The 27001-nt window shown below is 43.6% G+C and overlaps 2 protein-coding genes across 3 annotated transcripts in view; one reads left to right on the top strand and one right to left on the bottom strand.

The window, feature by feature from the left end:
- The window catches only part of iqgap2 (IQ motif containing GTPase activating protein 2), an 84295-nt gene that overhangs the window by 11673 nt on the left and 45621 nt on the right, over window positions 1-27001 (bottom strand). The window contains exons 6-30 of one of the 2 annotated variants that reach the window (XM_020473342.2): window positions 25579-25646; window positions 24643-24756; window positions 24232-24410; window positions 22210-22297; window positions 21729-21892; window positions 20863-20950; window positions 20561-20724; window positions 20170-20330; window positions 14969-15093; window positions 14328-14491; window positions 7872-7962; window positions 7544-7711; window positions 7069-7214; window positions 6500-6670; window positions 6267-6350; window positions 6027-6098; window positions 5825-5894; window positions 5367-5575; window positions 5024-5164; window positions 4774-4937; window positions 4187-4411; window positions 2908-3048; window positions 2223-2307; window positions 1759-1991; window positions 799-931 (exon numbers count right to left, since the gene is read on the bottom strand). In XM_020473342.2, coding sequence (XP_020328931.1) covers window positions 799-931; window positions 1759-1991; window positions 2223-2307; window positions 2908-3048; window positions 4187-4411; window positions 4774-4937; window positions 5024-5164; window positions 5367-5575; window positions 5825-5894; window positions 6027-6098; window positions 6267-6350; window positions 6500-6670; window positions 7069-7214; window positions 7544-7711; window positions 7872-7962; window positions 14328-14491; window positions 14969-15093; window positions 20170-20330; window positions 20561-20724; window positions 20863-20950; window positions 21729-21892; window positions 22210-22297; window positions 24232-24410; window positions 24643-24756; window positions 25579-25646 — 3448 coding nt within the window. The remainder of the gene's footprint in view (window positions 1-798; window positions 932-1758; window positions 1992-2222; window positions 2308-2907; window positions 3049-4186; window positions 4412-4773; window positions 4938-5023; window positions 5165-5366; window positions 5576-5824; window positions 5895-6026; window positions 6099-6266; window positions 6351-6499; window positions 6671-7068; window positions 7215-7543; window positions 7712-7871; window positions 7963-14327; window positions 14492-14968; window positions 15094-20169; window positions 20331-20560; window positions 20725-20862; window positions 20951-21728; window positions 21893-22209; window positions 22298-24231; window positions 24411-24642; window positions 24757-25578; window positions 25647-27001) is intronic. The other variant, XM_020473348.2, reaches the window with a different exon arrangement.
- LOC109881201 (proteinase-activated receptor 3-like) lies at window positions 9218-12372 on the top strand. The gene is made up of 2 exons (XM_020473357.2): window positions 9218-9547; window positions 9949-12372. The coding sequence occupies exons 1-2, from the start codon at window positions 9460-9462 to the stop codon at window positions 11013-11015; spliced, it is 1155 nt and encodes a 384-aa protein (XP_020328946.1). The 5' UTR covers window positions 9218-9459; the 3' UTR covers window positions 11016-12372.

Here is a 27001-nt window from a genome sequence, read left to right as displayed (position 1 = left end):
AGGTTTCTTCCTAGGTATTGGCCTTTCTAGGGAGTTTTTCCTAGCCACCGTGCTTCTACACCTGCATTGCTTGCTGTTTGGGGTTTTAGGCTGGGTTTCTGTACAGCACTTTGAGATATCAGCTGATGTACGAAGGGCTATATAAATAAATTTGATTTGATTTGATTTGAACACTAGCTAGGACACACACGGTTAACACTAGCTAGGACACACAAGGTTAACACTAGCTAGGACACACACACACGGTTAACACTAGCGAGGACACACACGGCTAACACTAGCTAGGACACACACACACACAGTTAACACTAGCTAGGACACACAACATAGTTAACACTAGCTAGGACACACACAATACACACAGCACTTTTGTGTTATCTACTAGACACGCTTTTCTCCAACCCTAGGCCTCTCTAGCTCAAGATGTATGCAAGCTCTATGTGAGATAACAGTTCATGAGGTCAGCCCTGTTCTTCTAGAGTCCGTCAAATCAATCTCAGCCCTTCATCCGTCTCTCATCTGAGAAGTCTAGAACCTCTGATGTCCTGCATTATATACAAGAGGTCTGTCACCATTACCACTCCCTTACCCAGGGGATGGAGATAAGAGAAGGGGGGCAGTAGGTTCCATAGAGGGGCAGTAGAGTCCTAGGTCACATCCCAAACGGAACCTTATTCCCTAAATAGTGCACTACCTTTGACCAGGGCCGATAGAGCTCAGGTCAAAGCCCTGGTCAAAGTTAGTGCACTATATAGGAAACGGGGTGCCATTTGGGATGCACCCATAGCCTGGGCTTACCGAGTGTGTGTTGATGATCTCATCTATAGAGATGTAGATGACAGGCTTGCTCAGAGTCACCATGTCAGAGTACTCATCCACGTTAAACTTCTCCTCTGGCTCAGGGACGTCACACGCAGCCTGGAAAAACACCCTGCCAGACAGGATCAAAGCATTCGGGTTGATTACTACCACACCAGGAAGATTAAAAAACATGTTTTATTGATTTAACTAGGTAAGTAAGTTAAGAACAAATTCTTATTTTCAATGACAGCCAACACCGGCCAAACCCGGACGACGCTGGGCCAATTGTGCGCCGCCCTATGGGACTCCCAATCACGGCTGGTTGTGATACAGCCTGGATTCGAACCAGGGTGTCTGTAGTGACGGCTGTAGTGCCTTAGACCACTGTGCCACTCGGGAGACCCAGATAACTGGACACATTTGTAATAGTAATATTATCAGTTTACAAGGAACCATATATTTCTACCCCAAAATAAACAAAACAACAAATAATATTGAAATCAGCTTAAACAGCTTAAAGACAAAACATATCCTGTTGAATCAGGGTTTCTTCAAGAAAATTGACAGTTGTGGTTTTCAGTGACTGTAGTTCAAATTGATTTCCAAAAAAGACGAGTCAACTGTTTGGAGGGAGGGGCAGAGAACTCTGGGAACACAACTGTGTCCCTTTCTCTCGCTCTAGTGTTTGAGTGTGTGTGTGTCTTGAGTTTGAGTGAAGACACACTACCCCACTTTCTGTGCCGACTTCTGCACTTTCACACAGACACTTCCTCTTTCTCCCGGCTCACCTTTGGCTCACGTCAACTTAACCTTGTTCTGACTTTACCGCTACAGCCCGCTCTGTCTTAAATGATTCCCTTCTGCTTCATTAGATGGAACATTTCTCTGAGCAGTTTTATACGGAGTGAAAGTGAACTTTATCCTATAGTCTTGGGAGTTGTAGTTCTTTACTCTCACCTGAACTTCTGGTAGGTCTGGGAGATGTAGTTATTCATGGAGATCATGTGGGCATTGTCTGCCTCGAACAGCTTGTTGGCGGCGGCATGCTGCAGCATCTTGGCCACGGAGCCCAGGTTACGACGCTGGTCAGAGTGGAGCTGACCTCCGGCTGACATGTCGATGATGTCGAAGCCGTCTGGAGCCACTATGGCTGGGTTCATGTAGCGGTAGTACAGCAGGTTCCCTACAATCTGACAGCCGACACACACACACACACCCTCTGTTAAACGTAGCTGCATAGCTTCCCAAAGGGCTGTTATATCTAAGGACCTGTATTAATCAGTGCGAGCTGGATGACTACCGTGTCAGTGAACACTAGAGGAACCATAACAATACCCATAACAATATCAGCAACATACATGGAAGGTATACGAACGGCAAAGGAACGATCTAATATCACATGTAATACTCCGGTCTTATACCTTCAACAACTCATCCTCTGTAGCGTCAGGGAACTTTTCATGAAGGGAATGCTTTAGGACCTTTGCAATGTATCTCATGCCATAGCTACATGCAAAACAAAACATGGAGATCGTGTGAAATTGACAGGCATTACATAGATACACAACACAGTGATTTGATGCACAAATGATAGGAAGCAATAACATAAAATGGAGGGGACTGAACATTTCAGAATGAGGGGTGTATTTTGGGCAGTTGTATAAAATAATACCATGGTTGCCCCCTTGGAGTAAATTGAGCACTGCAGAGTATGGAGTCAACAGTTGTCTAAACCAGTAACATGGATGGTTTCTAACCCTCTATAAGCACTGTTTTGTTTACCCTTCCATAAACACACAACAGGGTTTCCTCCCAAATGGGACTCTCTTCCCTTTCTAGTGCACAGGGTGTCATTTGGGGCGCAGCCTGGCAGTTTGGGTTTCTGCCCTGACAGGATGTTGTCTAGTCCTGTTTCCATACAGCTTCACCTTTCAAAATGCATCCTTCCATCCTCCCTTGGAGTGATCGCTGATCTATCACTATTGGAGTTCTGCTACAAGGCTTTTACAGAACCACTCATGTCAGATCAGTGATTGCATCAAGAAATAAAAAAGGAAAGAAAGACGGCTGCATTTTTAAAGAATTCCAAAAGGGCCTGAGACATACGGAATGTTATCCAGTGATGACACAATGGAGTTGAGCACTTTGTCTGTGGCCGTCCGCAGCGCCTGACTGGAGGACTCCAGCTTGGCGCGCACCTCCTTGTGTGACATGGCCTGGTCCGGGGTCACCTCGTAGGGCAGTTTACTAAGAGGGGGGGGGACAACAGTTAGGTCAATGTGTGTATGTGCAGGTCAGACCTGGTTCAAATACATGTGCATTTGATTGTATTTGATATACTTATTTTCTGTGTATTTGAGTATTGTCTAATAATGGGGCCCGACTGTTGGAAAGTATTTTCAAATACTTATTTCAAATACTATTTTCAAATGCCTAGGTTAAATACATGGGAGTGTATTTGAGTCAGTGTATTTTCAAATAAATCATATCTAAATACTTACTTCCAAAGGTCTTTGAAAATGATTGAAATACCCTAAATAGTATTTGAACCCAGGCCTAACAATAAATGCATTACGTGGGTTCAATGCTGTAACAACACGGAATAAAACAATTGATGGTAATGACTGCCCATTACTATCACTTATAAGGCATCATTTACTGACATTGCTTTACCAAATAAAAATATTTGGGTTGTGTATATTACATATGTTTTTAGTATGATGATGAATTTATTATTATATTTATAAAACCACAAGGATGGTAGTGACTGCCCATCCTTTAAACATATTACTTTAATAAAATATTGATAAACAAAATATTTGATGACTTATTCTATTCTTAGTCATCATCTCATGTCTGCTCAGGCAGTAGCAACCTGCCAGCCATCTATCTCTGTGCTCCCAAAAGAGTCATCCTCCAGGCTAGTAGGCTAGCCTAGCTGCCTGTGGTCTGACGAAATCACTATTTCAGTAGTTCTTCTAAGTAGATAAGGCATACTTTTAAGACTGCCAAACAACAACTATCAATCAATTAGCTGTATTGTCGGGTAGAGACATCTAAGCAACCGCTCTCTATCCCTCTCTTGTCTATCCGTCTTCCTCTCCGTGTCTGTCTGCAGCCCCCACAGGCTTGCCCGGCAAGAACCAATGAGAACAGGCAGCTTTCGGTGCAATGGATTCTGGTCATTGTAGTTAATTGCAACATTGTCTGCACTTAACTATGATGAGTTAACGTCTCACAGAGTAATCTCTCCAGAGAAACGGCACGTTGAGTGCACAGAAAAACTAAAAGGAATTCAAATAATTGAACCGTCAGTCAACTAGTTATTTAAAAACCGAAAATAAACTGAAAGGTTGGTTAATCGCATAGCACTAGTGTGTCCCACCTGGCCTCTCCAGTGTTGGTCTCCAGCTGGTTGACCCAGGCCTTGTACACATCCACAGGGTTGGTGTTGATGCCCAGGCCCTTGTCCTCGATGATCTCCTTGACAACAGGCGCCAGCAGCTGCCTCAGCGTGTTGTGACCACGGGCTCCACGGTTGAAGCTCACCACCATCTTGATGACCGTGGGGTTCCCGGTCACGATGTCCTGGATCTGGTCCACTTTGGACCTGAGGAGGGGTGGAGAAGAGAGATAATTTATATCATACAACTTTATTATTCCTTTATATTCAATATAAAAATATATATATAATATAAGAAATATCAGACAACAATATAAGAACAAATTATATATAATACTGTATATGACTGGAGAGGGTCCTTGAGTTATGAACAAGGGGGACAGTGGATTCCCTAGTAGCCTGGTTGACTGACTGTTGCAATAAACAGTGCTACTGTACATCGTTGCCTTATCTGACCAATGAGCTAGCAAAAATGAGCTGAGAGAAACAAAGGCACCCAGGTGAAACCATCTATAGTTACTGTATAAGGAGTGTGTACGATTTGGGGACAGGTGGACAGTTCCACTCACTTGATCTCCTCCTCCAGAGCGGTCTTAAAGAGTTTGAGCAGCAGGTACTCCTCTCTCTGGTTGGAGGCGTAGTTATACAGCGTGAAGATCACTGTGTCCATGAACTTAGTGGACTTGTTCTGTGGCATCTGGAAGATCAGCTTGGCCAGGTATGAAGGGTTGGTCTGTGGAGCAGGAGAGGACCTAGGGGTAAAAGAGTTTGCGTGTATGTGTGTGTGTGCATGTTTAAGCGTGTGTGTTTTGAACTCACCTGTAGCAGGTAGAAGAGGTGCTGGTAGGCCTCTAGTTTCTTCCGTTTGCCTTTGCTGAGGCCCTTGATGCCCTGCCTGTCCCCTGCAGCCAGCTCCTCTTTACTCTTCTTCTTCAGCTTCTTACTGTGGGACACCACATCCTGGGAAGACAGACAGTAAAAACAGATGCGGCAGCATGGAAAAGGCCCTTCTCACCTATCCAGTTGTGTTTGATCAGTGATAGCTTTAAGGAAGACAGGGATGCATTATCAAAGTATCTGAGCAGCAGGCGTATGACTATTGTAGACAATAAAGTGCTGTCTCCAGAAGCAGTTGTTATCAGCAGCATAAGACAAATGTCACCTGTAGGGTGATCCTGTTCTTGACCAGTAAGCCGATCTTAATGTCCATCAGGTTCAGGTCTTTCTCCATCTGCTGATTGGAGCGGATTTTCGTGACCACTTCCTCCCTAAGCCGTGTCACTTCCTGTTCCTCCAGCAGGTCCAGGCTGCTTTGTTCCAGCAGGTGGACAAACTTACGCACCACCGAAAGAGGAGGGTCCTGGGCCCCAGCTACAGGGCAGAGAAAAAGAGAGACAGACAGACAGACAGAGACAGACAGACAGACAGACAGACAGACAGACAGACAGACAGACAGACAGACAGACAGACAGACAGACAGACAGACAGACATACACACACACACACACACACACACACGCAGACGCAGACACACACACACAAGTTCAGGTAGTTCCATCTCTCTTCGAAATCGTAACTTATTTGAAACCGTGTGACGTATTAAATGCTGTCTAAACTCACTGAGTGTTCTGTAGTCATCTCTGGCTTTGTTAGCCTTGAGGAAAGCTTGGATCTTCACTATTTCTTTTTCCTGAACATACAAATAAGACAGAAGGGAATCAATCTTCCGTAAATGTCACTGAGGAATAATAGGAGTCATATTGTATGACTCCATCTCAATGAGATAAACCCTCATTTTTTATGTAGGTGTTGTTTTACTCACATGGTCTATGAAATACTGCAGTCTTTGAGTATATTTACGTTTAGCTCTCCACATCTTAACAAATGACTGAAGCTGGACCGAGAGGAAAACAACAACGTTAGCAACTCGTAGCTGTGTGTTTCTGTTGAGGTTAAACTGTGTGACTTCTCTCCTGATTATTGACACTCTTTATTTCTCACTGTTTCAAACTAATGTTCTCGCTTTCAAATAAGGCTCACAGTCCCAAGTCTAACTTGTTACCTTGACGACAGTCCCCACGTTGCTTTGCAACACGTTGAGTCTGTCTATGTATACCTTCCTCTGTTTGTAGCCCTTCCAGGAGGCCTAGACACAGACAACATGACATTCAAATCATCCGTGTGTGAGTAAACTACAAAAGCAGTACGTGAATTTTAACTGTAAATATTAAATTCTAGTTTTACTTGAAAAAAATCTAATAATTAAACTGTAGAACAAATGACACAGTATAGTACCTGTAGTCGGACCACGTGTGGCTGTTGTTGTAGTAGGTAGTCCAGTCTCTGGGCATGAGCTCTTCTCACCAGGTAACCTCTGATCCTGGCCTGTAGCTGGGTTACCAGGGTCTCGTTGGCCAACCATAACTGTTCCCTGTTATACTCCGCTGTCACACCTCCAACCACACTCTGACCAGAGGACACATACAACACTAGATTAGTTTTAATGTGTAATGCATTATAAATGACTCAGAACATGTGTGTGGTCTCTGGTGGTGTTCTTTGTGCTATGTATGGAGAAGGTTATTCTGTTAACTGATATTTTGTGGTCTGTGTCACGCAACAAGAATAATACATCATGTCTTAGGGGGCGGCAGGTAGCCTAGTGGTTAGAGCATTGGGCTATTAACTGAAAGGTTGCAAGGTTGCAAGATCGAATCCCCGAGCTGACAAGGTAAAAATCTGTTGTTCTGTCATTGAAAATAATAATTTGTTCTTAACTGACTTGCCTAGTTAAATAATGGTAAAATGTAGAAAGAATAATACATCATTTCTTATGTAGAATCCAACATAAATATGATAGGGACCTGTATTTCCTCTCTGCGGAGCTGTGTGCTGTTGTGTGTGAAGTCCTCTGGCTCCTCCCAGGTCCCCTCTCTGTTCTCCAGGTTGTAGTAGTAGTCATAACTGTCCTTGATACGGTGTTTCACCCACACACACTCACTGCTGCCTGCTAGAGGAAACAACACCTGGACATCACACACTCTCACTGCTGCCTGCTAGAGGAAACAACACCTGGACATCACACACACTCACTCTCACTGCTGCCTGCTAGAGGAAACAGCTGAACATCACTCACTAACCTCCAATTGCATGATTTACACAATAGTTGACTGTAATATGTGGTTGTCGTACCTAGCTACCTTAAGGCAAATGCACTAAGTTGCGCTGCATAAGAGCTAAAGAGATAAATGACTGAAATGTAAATGACACGCTAGAAGTTGGGAAGGTAATGTACTGAGAACAAACATCCATAAATAAGCTGATTGTATGCCAGGTTACCAGTGGTAGTGTTGAGGTCCTGGCGCTGGGCCAGCTGTGTGTGGTAGGTGTCTGCACACTCAGACAGAACCGCTCTCAGCCCTGCCAGGGGAGACTGGAGGGCATGTAGGGTGGTCTGGGAGTCCCCCTCCGCCACCTCCCTGTTGATGTCTGCCACAGCTCCTGCCACTGCCACAGACAAAACGCACACAGGATCAGTTATGACATTTAACATTTTGGTCATGTTGCTCTTATCCAGTGGTTGGAGAATTGTGATGTGAAGAACTACTAAGAAATTATTTGTTCATGGTTTTGAGTGAATGGTTGGGAGTGAGCATGGTGTGCCTACATGCGAGAGCCTCCTCTTCATCTTGGTTGGCTGTGTGTATCCCTTCTTGAATCTGGTCGAGCCACAGCACAGCAGACTCATCCCCTGAGCTCTGGAGTCACAGACACACAGAGTCAACCTCTGCTTTTCAGAGTGGTAGACCACACAAACATTGACAATCCACACAATGCAATGCATAATTCTAGCTTGAGATGTGCATGCACACATCATTTCAACTTTCTGGTAAAATCAAGTGTTTGAGATACAACCACAGATCTCAAGTTAGGCTTGAGCCCTAACTGAATGTTCTTCTAAGCACTAACCAATACAGCACATGTAAAAACAAAAACCACAAAAATGCCCCCCCCCCCAAAAAAAAAAACATACCTGGGTTAAAATACTTCGCATTTTGTGGTATTTTCTATTGGTTTATTAAGCCAGACATGCTCAAACTGGCAGAGATAACATTTTTGTAAATATTTTAAGTATTTGAAACCCAGGTATGAAGCACATTAACAGCTAAAGACAGCGACAGCATGAATATTAAGTTGTACCATTTCCTCTGTGCCCAGAGGTAAGACCTGAGGGAAAATGTCAAAACACATTGTTAGTTAATGGACAAAACAGCCTCAGCTCAGTCTACACCATTGGTCATGGGTCCATGGCTCAAACACAAATACCACTTAAAATAGCAGAGAAACCACACTGAACGATTATTCAGCCTGCCTGACCAACATTTTCCTTCTCAGACTAATTGTGGAGACCTTTGGGAGCAGAGAGGTTGTCTCCCCAATGACACAAAAGGCAGGAAGGAAGCCAAGAGAAAAAAGGCCCCCTTAGTATGTCAGGAAGTGGATCTGCTTTTGAACAGTGAATTCCCCACTGACCAAACAGTATATAAATACCTTTAGGACGTGCATAAGATAAGCAAGGACTCATACAAGCACAAACATAACATACAGACCAAAGCTAAATAGGAACTTGTTACCATACTTTCTAACTTGAAAATTGTAGCTCCGATCACATGGAATTTAAATGTGTGTGACTCATGGGGAATACTGAAGGTCAAAGCAGGTTCATGGAAACTGTTCCAGGAAGCTTGGTTTTGAAATCCTACTGTATGTTTGATGTTACCCAAGCTGATAATCTTGTTACTTAGTATAACCGGAGTAAATCTTTTTACTCTAATATTAGTAATTTTGCATTAGACAAGCCATATTTTCAGTCACAGAAAACTGAAAGACTTGAGAAACATGTTCACAAAAAAAATACTATTTGAGGAATGACAAACAGTAAACTATTAGGACCGTCTCCTCCCACTCGGCTGAATCAGTAGATAGTGTCTGACGCAGAGCAGGAATTCAGTTTCAAGCCTGGACAGGAAACACACACACAGTATACACACACCCTATGCACACAGCCTCACGGTCCACTGCTCACACCAGTGTAGAATGGACTTCCAGTACAGTAGCCTGCTTGATCATGTGAACCAGCTATCTGGATGGCTAGTTGATTCTGCTAGTTAATCCTGATAATGAACAACTAGCCTATAGCAAGTCTATAGAAACACTAGTGGACTTTGAGTTATACAGGGATAATAATAACAACAATGTGGAGGAGACAGGAGAAAGACCAGACCAATACACTGGCTGGGATTCTCTTCTGTCTGACGGTAGGACTGTCTCTCCAGGACAATGGTAAGTCACATTCTTTTTACATAGGATTTTAGAGAGGACATCATTCTTAAGACTTTCATATTACAATTGGGGACTTTGCATCCACTTGGTCAAGCTGCATTTTGGTAGGGCTTCACCAGTTCTGTTTCCCCTCCATCAACAACATGCTTGTTATGCCTAAATGTTTGCTAGTAAATCAGCTTCACAATCGCTAGTGTACGGTTGTCACACATCTTGTATGAATTGTGTAACATCATGCATGTTTTAAACAGCATTTTGAGCCAATTAACTTAAAAAATATCTATATTATTATAATGACATTTCCATTCAATACAGTGTGTCAAAGGGGAATAGTTGCATTCAAAGTAGAAAACCTCACATCGGAATTAAAATCTATGTTCTTCACCCTCATTTCACCACAGAGGAGAAAGTCAACAAGACAAAAATAACCGTAGCTGTGTTGGACCCAAGGACGTTCAATGGCAGGAGAGTTCAGACCAACTGTACGGCTGAGGCTGGGCCCCCCAGCTTGGTCCACCTGTCCCCTGGGGCCCCTGGGCTGGATGTGAGGCTGGAGGACCCTGCAGTAGCCTACACCACAGGGCTCCTCAGCACCCGGCTCATCCCCTCAGCCTACCTCCTGGCCATGGCAGTGGGCATCCCCTCCAACGCTTATATCCTGGCCTTCCTGAGGCTCCGGGCCAGGTCTTTCTCCACCGCTGTCCTCTACCTTAGCCTGGCCCTCTCTGACCTACTCCTCCTGCTCTCCCTGGCCCTCCGAGTCCACTACCACCTAAACGGAAACAACTGGGTGTTCGGCGAAGCTGCCTGCCGTGTCGTCACCGCTTGTTTCTATGGCAATGTCTACTGCTCTGCCCACACCATCGCTTGTGTCAGCCTCAAGCGCTACCTGGCCGTGGTGAGGCCCTTCCTGTACAGGCGGCTGCCCAAGACGGCCTGGGCGCTGGGGGCAAGCCTGGGGGTGTGGGGCCTGTTTGGGGTGGCTGTGATGCCTGAGCTCCTGGTGAGACAGAGCTTCCTGCTGCCTCGTCTGGGATTCACCACCTGCCATGACATACTGCCCCTGGAGGACTCCCCCCACGCACTGCTGGTGCCCTACAGGTTGGCACTGGTCTGTTTAGGGTTACTCGTGCCCTTTGTGGTCTGTGCCTGGACCCATGTGGCGGTGGTGCAGCATCTGGGTCGCTCGGGCCTTGACTGGACACCCTTCATCAGGGTCAGTACACTGGTCTTCCTCATCTTCACTGTGTGTTTCGCTCCCAGCGGCGTCCTCCATATCGCCCATTACGTGAGGCTGTCCACCAGTGGAGAGGACGGGCTGTATGTGTACTCCAGCGCTACAGTGTGTCTGTGCTGCTTCCACAGCTGTCTGGACCCCTTCCTGTGTATTCTCATGTCCAGGACAACCGCCTCCAAACTGCGCTTCGCCTCTCTCAGGAGGACACAGCAGACACCTGTTCTGGTGTAGAGACTGCGTGTATGTGCCCACTGTTTTTAAAAAATATATATATTTCAGCTTTATTTAACCAAGTAAGCTAGTTGAGAACAAGTTCTCATTTACAACTGCGACCTGGCCAAGATAAAGCAAGGCAGTACGACACAGAGTTACACATGGAATAAACAAGCGTACAGTCAATAACACAATAGAAAGAAATGTGTGTGCAAATGGCGAGAGGTGGTATGGCAATAAATAGGCCATAGTAGCGAAGTAATTACAGTTTAGCAAATTAACAATGGAGTGATAGATGTGCAGATGATGATGTGCAAGTAGAAATACTGGTGTGCAAAAGAGCAGAAAAGTACATCAAAACAATATGGAGATGAGGTAGGTAGATTGTAGGTAGATTGGGTGGGCTATTTACTGATGGGATACAGCTGTACAGTATCTTCCATTGTCAGAGCACAGTGGGGGAGCCCAGAGCATGAACAAGCAAACTACTGAAAATGAAGAGGCAGGAAATCCGTCTGGAACTACACGCTGTAAACAAGTGAACAGGAAACAGCTCTGCTTGAAATCTGAACACAATATTATGCTATGCGTTCTCCCCTGTGGGATACTATCAGAGCTACTAAGTTGACGGTTTAGCAAATGTTTTCATTTGTGTACAGTATCAGTAAGGATGTCCTGAAAAACCAGCCGACGGCAACAGTGACGACAAAAACAATTCTCCCAGAGACAATGTTGAGAGACCAGACTGTTTCGGCATGTCCAGCCCACTCATTATCTCAGCCAAGGAAGGATATGCTTACTTCAAAGTTAACATTATGTACTGTTTTGATTTGTTCACAAGGACAATTTGTAAATATAAAACCCTTGCAATACAAATGGAGTATTACCATACATTCATTTATTAGTTTATTCCCATTTTAATTCCGTATATTCTATTGTCCACATTGATAGGTGTAGACTGCACACGCCTTTCATTTGTCATTTAGCAAACACTCTTATCCAAAACAACTTAGAGTTAAAGTTAGTGCATTCATTTTTAAATAGCTAGGTGGGAAACTACATATCTCAGTCTTAGTAAGTACACTTTACCTCAATTTTAGTAGCAGAAAAGTCAGTGCTAGTCAGAGGAAAAAAAGTCAAGTGAGAGTGTTCGTTCACGACAGGCTATTTTTAAATGTGAAGGCCAGCATCCCGGAGTCTCCTCTTCACTGTTGACGTTGAGACTGGTGATTTGCAGGTACTATTTAATGAAGCTGCCAGTTGAGGACTTGTGAGGCATCTGATTCTCAAACTTGACACGAATGTACTTGTCCACTTGCTCAGTTGTACACCGGGGCCTCCCACTCCTCTTTCTATTCTGGTTAGAGCCAGTTTACGCTGTTCTGTGAAGGGAGTAGTACACAGCGTTGTACGAGATAGTTTTTTTTCTTCTTTATTTTTTAAAATTTGACCTCTTTCTCCCCAATTTCATAGTATCCAATTGTTAGTAGCTACTATCTTGTCTCATCGCTACAACTCCCGTACGGGCTCGGGAGAAACGAAGGTTGAAAGTCATGCGTCCTCCGATACACAACCCAACCAAGCCGCACTGCTTCTTAACACAGCGCACATCCAACCCGGAAGCCAGCCGCACCAATGTGTCGGGGGAAACACTGCACCTAGCAACCTTGGTTAGCGTGCACTGCGCCCGGCCCGCCACAGGAGTCGCTGGTGCGCGATGAGACAAGGATATCCCTACCAGCCAAACCCTCCCTAACCCGGACCACGCCAAGCCAATTGTGCGTCAGTTTCTTGGCAATTTCTCGCATGGAATAGCCATAATTTCTCAGAACAAAAATAGACTGATGAGTTTCAGAAGAAAGTTATTTGTTTCTAGCCATTTTGAGCCTGTAATTGAACCCACAAATGCTGATGCTCCAGATACTCAACTAGTCTAAAAGCGGTCAGTTTTATTGCTTCTTTAATCAGAACAACAGTTTTCAGCTGTGCTAACATAACTGCAAAAGGGTTTTCTAATGATCAATTAGCCTTTTAAAATTATGAACTTGGATTAGCTAACACACCGTGCCATTGGAACACAGGAGTGATGGTTGCTGAAACGGGCCTCTGTATGCCTATGTAGATATTCCATTAAGATCTGTCGTTTGCAGCTACAATAGTCATTTACAACATTAACGTCTACACTGTATTTCTGATCAATTTGATGTTATTGTATTTCTTTAAAAAAATGAATTATTCTCCCCAATTTCGTGGTATCCAATTGTTAGTAGTTACAGTCTTGTCTCATCGCTGCAACTCCCACACAGACTTGGAAGAGGCGAAGGTCGAGAGCCATGCGTCCTCTGAAACACAACCCAACCAAGCTGCACTGCTTCTTGACACAACACACATCCAACCCGGAGGCCAGCCGCACCAATGTGTCGGAGGAAACACTGTACACCTGTCGACCTGGTCAGCGTGCACTGCGGCCGGCCCGCCACAGGAGTCGCTAGTGCGCGATGAGACAAGGATATCCCTGCCTGCCAAACCCTCCCTAACCCGGACGACACTGGGCGTCGCCCCATGGACCTCCCGGTCGCGGCCGGCCGAGACAGAGCCAGGGCTTGAACCCAGAATCTCTGATGGCACTGTGATGCAGTGCCTTAAAAACAAGAACAGTTCAAAGTGACCCCAAACTTTTGAAAGTTAATGCATATTATATACACACACACTATTTATTTATTTGATTACATTTTTAGGTGGGGGAGCTGTGGGATTATTTAAGATTGTCTGAAGAGGTAGGGTTTCAGGTGTTTTCGGTAGATGGGCAGGGACTCCGCTGTCCTAGCTTCAGGGAGAAGCTGATTCCACCATTGGGGTGGATACAGTACGTGTCACAGAATAAGCAGAGGTTTAAATAAAGGTGAGGGCAGGTTCATTCCGATGATGTTCTTGACTCCAGACAGACCCTTGAACACGCTCCCATTAATCACTGAACATCTCATTCATCTCTCAGTCACTGTCCCTAGCCTTCTCAACTAAACGCCTTATTAGGTCTAGGTTACAGATCTAGGTTACAGATCTACAGTCATTCCAAGTGGCACTCTAGTCCCTATATATCACACTACTTTTGACAAGAACACTGGGCGCTAGTCAAAAGTAATGCACTATATACGAAATATGGCAACCTAGATCTGTAGCCTGGATCTGTAACCTAGATCTGATCAACAGCTGTGATCCCCAGCCTCTGGGTACTAATGCCTTCTCTGTACATGAGATGTATTAAGATGGAGGCTTCTCTGCTCGAGGGAAGATATCTATAGGATCTCATAATAGCTGACAGTCCAGTACCTTACAGATGAGTAGCTTGGTGTTCTGCAGGACGTCATGGTAGTGTTTCGCTGTTGCTGGGTTTACCCCCTGCAGTTTGGCCGTGGGCAGGAGCAGAGCAGAGAGGGTCTGTTCAGGATCCCCAGAGCTCAGCGCCTCGTTGATCTCAGCTATAGCAATAATACCTGGAGGGGAGTTGAGACAGACAGCACGTGTAATGACACAGTCAGGGGGAGTTGAACCACACCAAGCAGCAGGGAAACAGCCCTAATGATACTGATCTCAGGACTACTTCATCATCGATGAGCCATTGAACAACGTACTTAATCCTAATTGGCTCCAGGGGCGCCGTACTACTACTACTGTATGGCTAACCCTGTAAAACAACACATCTTCTGCACCTATCCGGTGTACGTGACAATAAAACATTATATTATTATTTAGACTGTGTATTTATTTTGTCAAGACACTGCTAACTTTTCTCTCAACTTAGTGAATGGTTAGACTTGGGAGACATTGTCTACATCCCAAATGGCACCCTATTCCCTAATTAGTGCACTACTTTGACCAGAGCGCTATGGGCCCTGCTCAAAAGTAGTTAACTAAATAGGGTGGCATTTGGGATGTTGTCAGTGTCGAGACCGTTAGAGGACTTGACTTACGCTCGTGTTCTTCGTGGACCTGTAGGTTGACAGTGTCGATGGTCTTCTGAACATCGTTCCAGGTGAGGAACTCCAGGCCTTGGGACAGGCTCTCGGCTCGGAGACTGATTAGAGTGTCTGCATACCTGAGAGACAGAGGGAGAGGGGGACAGAGTGGGGGAAGGGGCAGGGCCAGGCTAGGTTACACATTAGGCAGACAGACGTTTCTTCTTCTAGTTGTTACCTGTGTGTGTGTGTGTGTGTGTGTGTGTGTGTGTGTGTGTGTGTGTGTGTGTGTGTGTGTGTGTGTGTGTAACTGTGGAGTTCTCTCTCTGGAGCAGGGGACTCCAACAGGTCAATCGCGAGTTACCAGTAGTTGACCAAGCATTTCTGAAAGTACATGCTTTTGTCAAGAGTTCCGCCGCAAACTTTCATGAACAAATCTCACAAGTACCAGACACCACAAGCTTCCAGATACTATCCAATCAAAGCCATCTTGACATTATCCCACCCCTGGTTAGCCACTATTGGCTTAAAAAGCCAAGTGTAACATCTGCCAATTAATTTCAAGCAATATTGCCACTTTAGCAAACTCAGCATGTGCAACAGTACAGAAGCATTGCTAGACCGACACATTGCTCTCTCTCTAGATCCGCAATTAAAAGGGGAATTACACTCAAAAATGTGTTTGCTTTTTTCCAGACCTTAAAAATTGTCTTTTGATGCAATTTAAGCATCGACATGGACTCAGAGAGTCATTTGAATGTAATTATTATTTTTTTCCCCCATCAAAATGCATTTTTTGGCAGAAATGCCTTCTGGAACATGTGAACTTTCATGTGCCTTAATAACAAACATGTATGCAATCTGTAAATACGAATTCAATTACTCAATTACAAGCCTAGTTGGTTTAGCCACAGAAAAACGTAGCAACTTTCCTGCTAGCCATGATTGGCTGAGATAATGAGTGGGCTGGACATGCCGCGAGATGAGTTCGGATTGGTATGCCATGTAGCAGGCTTCTGTCTATTTGAGCTGGTCAGTATGTTTAGGTAATCCTGTCTAACATGACTTTAAATATATATATTGTAGTAGAATTGCATTAGTGTTTCTCTCCACTTTCTGGAGGACCGTGGTTTGAAATCAGTGGAATTAGAGTATGATAGATAAGGAGATGGAGAAAACACCTGTCTCCGGATTACATCTTCAAACTAAGGGCAACCATGGCATGTGTGAGAGAGGAAGAAGCATTCATCCATGTAACAGTCTAGCAAGCAATATTTTCAGATATTGCACGTTTCAAATTTTGTCAGATGAGGGGAGAGGGGGAGCGGCTGGATGGTCGACCCTTCACATTTGGTTGTAAATTACAGGACGGATACTCTCTTTAGTATCAACTAAAGGAATGTCTTTGTTCAGACACTTTTGCCCACCCAAAACTAACATCCAAAAAGTGAGAATGAAACAATATTCAACTAGGGTTGCAAAGGATCAGAAACTTTCCTGGATATTTTCCATGGGAGGTTAAGCCAAGGAATTTGGGGGATTTCACTTAAATTCATCAGAATAGTTAGCTTATAACAGTTAAAAAAAATTGTGGGATACACAAAGCAATTCTAGGTCTTGTGGCATATTTTGGTTAAACTATCCCCAAGTCAATGGAATTGCAACCCTCTACATGCACAGTACATGCACATTCTTCCATCACATGTACAGTGCACTCCCATCACATTGCCCTCCATCACATTTTCAATTGCACGCTAATGAGATGCTATTGAGCCCACACTACTACACCGTCTAAGCCAAGGGTTACATGCCTTCTGGTAAGTTTTGATTACAATACTGGGTGTGGTGAATATATTTTACATGACATACATGATAATTTTTCAACTAGTAAATAGTAGCCTACAGCAAAGTGTGTTTAAATCATTTCTAACTTGTTAACAATTTCTGCTAGTTAGTTTTTGCTAGCAGTTAGTTTTGTGTTCGTTTTGTCCCTCCTAGACATGGCAATATCACAGTCTGCCAATATGGACAGCCCCATCAAGAGGATCCTCCTGGATTATGTATTTTGGGAGAGGGTGGTAAGCAGCCTGAAACCTATAGCAGTAGCCATTGCACGGATTGAGGGAGACAATGCCATCCTGTCTGATGTTCAAACTCTGCTTGCAGATCTAAGAGAAGAAATCCGTGCTGCCCTGTCCACGTCACTGTTGCTCCAAGCAGAGGAAACTGCAGTTCTGAAATACATTAAAAAAGCATGAAGACTTATGCCTGAAGCCCATACACGCCACAGCGTACATGTTGGACACCAAGTATGCTGGCAAGAGCGTCCTGCCTGGTGCAGAGATCAACAAGGCCTATGGTGTCATCACTAACGTGTCTCGCCACCTTGGCCTGGATGAGGGCAAGGTTCTTGGCAGTCTGGTGAAGTACACTTCCAAGCAAAGGCTTTGGAATGGAGATGCAATATGGCAGTCGTGCCAACATATCTCATCGTCCACCTGGTGGAAGGGACTTTATGCATCTGAGGCTCTTTCCTTTGTTGCCTCCATCCTCCAAATCCCACCAACATCAGCTGCCTCAGAGTGCAACTGGCCCTTGTATGGGAACACACACACCAAAGCACGTAACAGGCTGACCAATACAAGGGTTGGAAAATTGGTGGCCATCCGGGAAAAATTGGGGCTTTTTGAGCCTGACAAGGAGCCATCCTCCTCAACAAGGTTGGAAAGTGACAGTGAAGATGAGGCCTCAGAGTCTGATGTTCAAGAGGTGGGCATTGAGGAGGTCCAGAGAGAAGACATGGAAGCCTGAGAGGAAGACAACCAAAGCTTTAGTTTCTAGACTATCATTTTCCAGATATATATTGAATATTTTGGGGGGAGATACGAAGGATCATTGGGGATCACTCAATATTCCCTTTCCTTTGTTGTCCAGTGAAATCATCCCATGTGAAGTCAACTAATTAAAGTTCAATTAGTAACTAAATTGTTTTTTTGTGTGTTTTTTCCCCACATTTCCATTGGAAGGATTTAATAATTTGCAATTATGTCTACTTATGATAAGGTAAAAGGTTTATGTTTCTGTCTCCATATGATATGGTAAATATATCCAATGCAAAAAACAACTTTATGTATTCATTTGCATATATATTCCCATTAATTCCCACGGAGAGTTTCCACCTCTGAATAGTCCCAAAAATGTGCAACCATATATTTAACATAATGTGGGAAGTGGTCAGTGGGGAACTATGGAAAACTAATGTCACATTGTTTTTTATTTTGTGATGTTATTAAAAACTGTAAGGACCAAATACTGTAACTTGGAAAGGATACCCCCTTTATCTGTCAAGTTTTTATCCAATATGTTGTGAATACAATATGAAAAGTATTGAAGCTGTGTGTTTAGGAATGTGATTTTAGTTTTCTAATGATACATTTTGATATGTTTTGCACATTAAATAGCCAGGCCCCGTCAGAGAGCTTGTCAGTATGTCAGAACGCCCCTTTTGACCAAGAGTGCATAAAGGCTTGGAAGAGGAATCAACCCTTAAACCAGGAAACGTGAGGCTGGTATCTTCATGTTGGAAATGGTTGAAACTTTGAACCTCAACACGAGGTGAAGAAATTAACACTTTCCTTTGGACCAGAGAGACGAAAAGCTGCAGCTCATGTCAATCGTGGTCCGAATCCTGAATGCCAACACGATAAGGAAGAGGCGAGAAGCTCACCTTAGACAATCACTTGTACAGCTGATTAGCTGTCTTAAGTCAGATCACGAAAAGCGAATCTAAGTGAGACTATCCTACGACGCTCATCACCAATCGGAACCGTCGGCTAGCTTTCTTCCAGAGTGAACAACAGTAGAAGACAGGAAAGGGGAGACCCCTTGCAGACAATCAGAGCCATACAGCTGGAAGGCCAACAACTTCCCGAGAAGGCTTGTTCCGACCGAGAGATATGACGAACGAAGGCATTTCACACGTAAAACTATTAACGATCTCTTATTCCAAACGGGCGGTGGTTCGTGTGCAAAGTTTGAGGTTTATGGGAGAATAGTTATAGAATGTGTTCCTTTTCTCTGTCTCCCTCTTTATCCCCCTCTCCATCTGTGTAATAAGCAGTCATATTTTGTCAGTCCATTAGGGACCTTAGTCTCATGTAAAGGGTGTATGTTTATTCTGTGTTATAATTTATTTAGCTAGTAAATAAATAATGAACACAATTTGTGTAGTACTGAATAAGGAGCTAGACTGGGGTTTTTGCAGATCCAAGAATGTTACGAGTGGTCAGAATGATGATTTGATAAGAGCTAATGATTAATAAGATGAATGTTTATCGATGAAATAGATAAAGACCTGAGAGTTTAATTCGGGAGATGGTAACTCTAAACAAATTCTTCTGTGGTGCCCCAAATACTAATGTTAATTGTACATGATTAATTTAAAATTGGGTAACAATTAAACAAAGTTAATGGATTAAATAAATAAATCAGATTAATGGAAGTAAAGTCACGACATTATCTAATCCGATTTCAGAGCACTCTCGTCTGAGTGTGCCAGAGCGCATGAATTTGATGAATTCACAAATGCTCAACACCCGTTGAATACGGCCGGTGTTAGTAAACGTTGGAAAAAGAGTGTATATTGTTTTCGGAAGCACAATTGCAGTCATCAACGCTCTGGATAACATAAAAACAGCCTAACCAGGTCAGGTCAGATGAATTGAGAAGGAACAGTCCTATGACATACACATACAGGAGAGACAGGGCCATGACTACACCAATGAGAGGAACCACCTAAGTTCATGCCTAGCAAGAGATGTATTGGCTGTCTAGATGTGCAAGGAGTTGACTCTGCCCAGTAGCGGGTATAAATATATGTACTTGTGGAAACATGTCTGTCTTTTCAGCTGTTTAACCCAGTGGGTGAATAAACTTGTTTTGAGCTTTTTCTAGTTGTCCATTTGAGTTTTTAACTTGGTTTGTCAGAACCTAATAACACCAAGGACCTGTAAAGTGTTGCAGGGGAGAAGAGAAGCAAGCTAGAAAAACAATTAGTAACTTCAGATAAGTTACATTTAATTTAAGTAGCTCTCATGCAAGAAAAGGTTGGAGACTCCTGCTCTAGAGGAACAAAAGGGTAGATAGTTGTGGTGTTACCTTTGATATGTCAGATAGTTGTGGTGTTGGCTACCTGTGCAGGTTGTGGTGTTGGCTACCTGTGCAGGTTGTCCTGATCCATGTTGCTGAAGCCCAGAGGAGAGTCAGTCAGCTGTTCAGTAACAGCCTGGGGGTCCTTGGTGTCCAGGACCTCGTTGAGCACGGCCACCGCAGACAGCATCTCTACTGCCACACACAGCTCCTCATGCCCCAGTCCTACCTGCTCAATGCAATCAGACAGAAGGCTCAGTGACCATATACACCTGGACAGACACACAACTGTCTGCACACTGGCGAACCAAGCTAGAGAAATCTATTACTACTTTGTTGTGCCAACTAGCACCAGCTCACAACTGTACAAGTTTATATGATAGCTTAAAATAGAAAAGTGTCATTTCAACTCAAATGTGTGTGTGTGTTAGTGTGTGAATGCCTGCATGCGTTCATCACCTTTGCCCCCTGTATCTGCAGGCTGAACAGTTCGGTCTGGTAGAGGTTGGCAGCTGTCTGGTAGACAATAGGAAGCTGGGCCTCTGGGTTCATCAGCTCCTCCACCGTCTCTGCTGCTATGCCATGACGAATGGCCGCGTTGATCGCTACAATGGCCTCCAGTTCTGAACAGGAAACCCATCATACTCATCAATCTTCTTATAATGCAGATGGCAAAAGATTTACAACCTACAAATACACAAACACATTTATTCTGATGTAATTCATATAAATTACTGGAATGATACATATAAATTACTTACTTCGTTTCTCTGCCTCAGCAAAGTCGTTAGTGGAGCTGACCACCCTCTGAATCTCCTCCCTCTGCAGCATCATTGCACCTCCAGCATCCTGAGGTCCAAGGAGAAAGTGTTTGGGTGACAAGTTCAATTTAATAGAAAAACCCTGGTTCTGTAACACTAACACAACTTTAATCAACAAATAAAGTCTGGGGCTGTTGAAGGCAAAAACACATCCACACAGTGTGTTAGTATTCTCCTTTCCTTTGACAGGACACCTTATATCCCAACACCTGTAAAAACCTACTAGACATGCATCCACTACTTTGACCACTGGCTTTGCCAGTGGTGTAAAGTACTTAAGTAGTACTTTCAATTATTTTTTACTGAAGTCGTTTTTTTGGGGTATCTGTATTTTACTATTTATATTTTTGGCAACATTTACTTCACTACATTCCTAAAGAAAATGATGTACTTTTTACTCCATACATTGTCCCTGACACCCAAAAGTACGCGTTACATTTTGACAGGAAAATGGTTCAATTCACACACTTCTCAAGAGAACATCCCTGGTGTCTGATCTGGCGGATTCACTAAACATAAAAACACTCCATTTGTAAATGATGTCTGAGTGTTGGAGTGTGCCCTGGCTATCCTTCAATAAAAAAAATCAAAATACAATTGTGCCGTCTGGTTTGCTTTAATGTAAGGAACTTGAAATATTTTATACTTTTGATACTTGAGTAAAAGTAAAACAGTATTTGGTTTTAAATATACTTAAGTAGTATTTTACTGGGTGACTTTCACTTGAGTCATTTTATATCAACGTATCTTTACTTTTACTCAAGTATGACAATTGAGTACTTTTTTCACCACTGGGCCTTACTGACCTGAGCCTTGACTTCGCAGTAGGAGGTTAAGTGCTCCAGGTACCAGTGGGCGTTTGCCTCCTGGACCCCCAGCATTCCCAGAGCGGGCACCCTGAGCCCAGCCAGCAGAGCAGCCTCGTCCTGGGCAGAGATGGCCTGGTTCACCTGTTGCACCGCCACCTGGGCTGGAGAGACAGACAGGAGGGAGCAGGGGTTGGATCCCCCCCCGGGATACTACCTATAGACCATGTGTGGAGGCCCGAGAGTCTGCGGATTTTCACTCCTCCCTTGTACTTGATGAAGGTCATTGATTAGTTAGAAACTCCTCTCACCTAGTTGTCTAAGTCTCTAATGCAGCTCTAATTAGACACAAATTGAGAAGAAATAAGGAAAAACAGCAGACACACGCCCCTACAGAATTTGAGTTTCACACCCCTGCTCAAGGCCTATTCTAGAGATGTTCATTATAGAACTGAGGTCATAAGACAGGAACTGTAGTTACTGTTAACAAGGTCAATGCAGCTCTGGATCTCCTGCTGGGTCAGCAGCTCCTCATAAACATCTCTCTCCTCTGTGGCTACAGATGAGCGCTGAACAGGGAGACAAGAGAAAAGCATCGGCTTAGACGGACTATAAACGTACATTCGTAAAAGGATAACACGAGATTCTGGCAACCAAGCCGTTTTCTACTTAACCAGAGTCAGATGAACTCATGGATACCATTTTTTTTGCATGCTAGCTATAGCGGTAGACTTCCAGTCATTGCTCAAATACTAGTTAGCATTGGCTCACAAAACTACTTTCAACTTCCTTCAAACTGCACGCAAAGATATAAAAATGGTATCCATGAGTTCATCTGGCTCTGGTCAAGTAGAAAGAATATTGCACTATCCCTTCAAGCTTTTTTAAATGTTGTGCATATTGAAACTAAATCTGTCATGCTAAAATAGTTGATAATCTGGACATCATATTAACTTCAGATTTCATGTCTTTGCTGAAGAAATGTGTAATTTAACACAGTGGGTTAAATGTTTACACAGAGTTAGTGAGGCGTATGGGAGGAGAGATGCCAGTTGGTGTGGGAAGACTAGTGTTGTAGTGGGAGTTCAGCTGACGCTGCAGTCACTGGAATGTCATGGCAAGTGTTTCAGGTGGTTTAGAACTTTTGCTTCCATGTAATTTTGATGTTGATAAAATCCCAGTAAAGTTTGCCAAATTCCATAAGCAGGCAATTTTAGCTTGGATGTTAGTGTATAAACACAATTTTTACCCTCACAGATACTTTATATGGAACAGCAAAGATATACAATTAAAAAATAACTATCTTTTTTTTCGTAACTGGTTTGAGAATAAAATGATTTTGGTTGGTCAGTTACTGAATGAGGATGGATATCTACTCATATATGGGGAATTTCTTGATAAATTTAAAATTCCAATAACCCCAAAAGAATATGCAATTCTTTTTGATGCGATTCCAAGGGGGGTTGTATATCTTTTAAATGTATCTGTGGTTGATGTAAGTAACATAGATTTACATGAAAATATATTAAATCGGCAATATTAACATCAAAGACAAATGTAGTAATAAACAGATTAGGAATATTGTTTGTGATACTACAATTCCATCAGCAAGATTCTTTTGGTCAAATATCTATGGTGATATACAGTGGGGGAAAGCATGGAAAATTACTAACAAATATTGTATCAGTAACAAAATAAAGGAAGTTTCATTTAAAATGTTACATAGAATTTATCCTGTGAAACATGTTTTGGAAAGATTCAAGCTAAATATTGACTATAACTGTGATTTCTGTGGAATGGAGGAGACCATTTTGCATTTGTTTTTTTGCCTGTGTTTATAGTTGAATTTGTTGTATTGACATACAGAATTTGTTACAAAAAAAACAGGTTGTACTATTTAATGGTTTTGATATGATTCATTTCAGAAATTCTGACATAGATAACGATATAGTATATTTAATTCCAAATGCAAATAACACTAGGTAAATTTCATATTCACAAGTGCAAATGGTCTAATTCAAAACCAAACTTTTTTCACTTTATAAATTAACTTAAACAATATGGCACTAATTTAACTAAAATGAAAATCAAAAAGGCAATTAAAACTTGTGATATTAATGAATATGATTTGTTTGTTTAGGATTCCTGGCAATGTAAATAGTTTGTATGTATGCTTGTTGCATGTGACTATTCCTATTTTGTTTGTTTATATTTGATAATAAAAAAAACAAAGTGTTTCAGGTGGTAGTCACTGCAGACAAGACTCATATACTACCAATTCTCACTACCTCTCTGCCTGGTCTAAGAGGTTTCTGTTCAGAACAGGATCAAGTTGCTGATCCAAGATGAGTTTTGAAAATTCTACCAGAATCAGGGCCCCTAGATCTCTGGTCAAAAGCAGTAATCTTGAAAGAGAATGGGATGCCATTTGGGACGCAAACTTTTTTTTTACTGACTCTTGTGTGGAAAGGACAACAACAGGGAGGCTCTCAGAATTCCTCACCCTGCCTGAGGCCTGGTCCTCCTTGCTAGCCTTGGCCCGGCTCAGTGTAACCTGGTAGTCCTGGGCCAGCTCTTCCCCAGTGTTCCTCAGCATGGCGTTGGGGTTCTTCAACGCCCCCATGGTCACTGTCGCCTCACCCTTATCCACCGCCTCGTTGATTGCAAACACAGCAGCGTGCACTGGGGACAGAGGCAAGAATAAGTACCACTCAGCAGCAAACTTTTGTTAAAGCCCAGCACTAACACAACAGATTCAACTTATCATCAAGGCCTGGATTATCTCAAATCGGATGTTTTTGTGCTGTGCTGGAACCAACCCTGCACACCCTATGGGTCTATTCAGGAGCAGGATAGAAGACCAGTGGTCTCCAGAGGAAATCCAGTGGACGGAACAGTGCACTGTACTACTTACAGGCTGCCTCGTCCACTGAGAGCTCGTTGGCCAGGATGCCTCCTATCTTACTGAAGGTTGGCATCTGGATGCCGTACTTCTCCAGCTCACTCCGCATGTTACTGATCTCCTCCTCTGTGGGACAGACAGGATCACATTACAAACAGGTCAGCCAAACTGGCACAGCAGGAAACCTCCATACCCTAGGAGCAAATGAGGTTGGTGGCACCTTAATTGGGGAGGACGGGCTCATGGTAATGACTGGAGCGGAATCAGTGGAATGGTATCAAGTACATCAAACACATGGTTTCCAGGTGTTTGATGCCATTCCATTTGCTCCGTTCCGACCATTATGATGGGCCGTTCTGTGCCTAGGAGAGGGACTGCTCATTCACTAGCAACCTATATAACATCAAGACACACTGGAGATTTTAAACAGAACGGTAAAGAGACGTGTTTGGTATTTCACACTTCACTCATATCAACCACGTTACAAATCATCTCCACAGTGCTTATCGAATTGAACACGCAGCTGGGAGCGAGTGATGACATTCTGTTTCGATCAAAACCAAACATGAGCGCCAATTACGTGTCATTACCGCACGCGCGCGCGTGCCAGCCGGGGCAATTTAAATGAGACGCCCTGAGGCTCATGTTTTCCTTTAGTTTTAAAGGGAGGTAGTAATCACTAGAGTGGTTCTTCCTTCACGACAACGCTGTATGTTATGTCAGCGTTCATTCTGGAGCAGTTAGCTACATGCTCATTACGCCGACGTACAACTACACAGCAACTGTTGTTACAGGTTCAAGGACCCAGCCTCCAGTTCAAACCTGGCTGGTGCCAGGCAGAGAAGAACGCTATGGGTTGACGTTAGAGTACAGGAGGAACTCCAGCTATGGCTCTTATGATACCTCAAACTATCATGATGTAGAAGAGCTGGTATAGCCTGGTCTTACCTGTGAAGGCCACTTTCCCCAGCAGGTCCTGGATCTGTGGTGCAATGCCCAGTTTGAACAGGTATAAGCTGTGGGGGGGGGGGGGGGGGGGGATGGAAAGGAATGAAGCTCCAAATGTCAATTCATTAACTAATCTAGATTTAACAGTTAGGAGGAAAGGGTAGCAAGCTGAATCTAAGATGTGGCTGTTTACTCAATAACTCAGAGGCAGGGGAAACCTACATTTACAAACATCTATACATCTGCATCCATCCACACTTCAGCTGCGCTTCAATATTTCAGAAATGAATCCTTCCTCTTGCCTTGGGTTAGCAAGGAATACAGCATATTCCTTTTACCTATGAAAGCATGTCAATCCAATCAGTGATGACTTGAAGGAAATGAAGGAAGGAAGGATGCATCCCAACAGGACCTTGAAACATCCATCTGCTCCAGATCGAACTAGGAGAGCGTCAGCCAAACGGCAATGTCCCCTTCTCCCCACAGGGGGGCATTGTGTGCTCAGAGAAAGCAGCAGTAACAATCCTGACATGCAAACTGCACTGTCCTGAGTCCCGTCAGCCTGAAACTAACCTAAGACGGCAGGCGTGGAGTGACACCTGAGCAGAGTCCACATTTCCATTTTTCAGGGGAAATGGAAGTTGAAAATACTGTATCCCTGAAAACCAGAAATATCCGCTTTCTGCCAATGGCGCTAACTAAGGGTAGCCTGAAAAAAACAGGTGGCTGGAAACTGAATTAAACTTTCATCTGCCAGTAGGTTCCTGATAAGTTGGCATTCATTATATTGGGCTAGTGCCTGTAACTGTGTGTATGAGGAGGCTATGATAGTGCTATGTTAGCCTCTAAACTCAGTGTGTGTGTGTATATGTATGTGAGTGTAAACAGGGACACAGGTCTCTTCTTTAGGGCTGTAGAGTCTGCGGAGACAGAGGTAAGGCCAAATGTTTAATACATTGTTAACCCATGGGTGGCTGGCAGACTCAGCCCTGCTGTGAGATAAACAGCTGACTGAGACTGAGGATAATGATGGATGCTTCGTTAGATCATCCTGCTGACTTGGCCAATAAGCACGTAGGAAGGACACGGAACAACATCCTCCTCCACACAAACACACACTCTCCCCCCTCTTCACACATACGCATACACAAAACGTGGCACCGTCACCAACACACACACGCATGCCCAACCAATCCAATCAGATCCGAAGTGAATATTTATGTTCAGTTTCCATTCTATTGTGGTGCCTTTCAATTTTTCCACTGTACTGAATTCTCAACAAAGACCCATTAGCCCAGTGTGTCTACTTCTCCTCAGAGCTAGTGTATTCCCTGGCTCCCAGTGGGGGTTAGACCAGCCTGCCAGGAAGGAAGATCACGTGTGTGTGTGTGTGTGTGTGTGTGTGTGTGTGTGTGTGTGTGTC

This window comes from Oncorhynchus kisutch, linkage group LG3, assembly GCF_002021735.2.
Source record: "Oncorhynchus kisutch isolate 150728-3 linkage group LG3, Okis_V2, whole genome shotgun sequence".
Taxonomy (NCBI): Eukaryota; Metazoa; Chordata; class Actinopteri; order Salmoniformes; family Salmonidae; genus Oncorhynchus; species Oncorhynchus kisutch.
The sequence above is the reverse complement of the archived record's forward strand: the minus strand, read 5'-3'. Positions and strand labels throughout refer to the sequence as shown.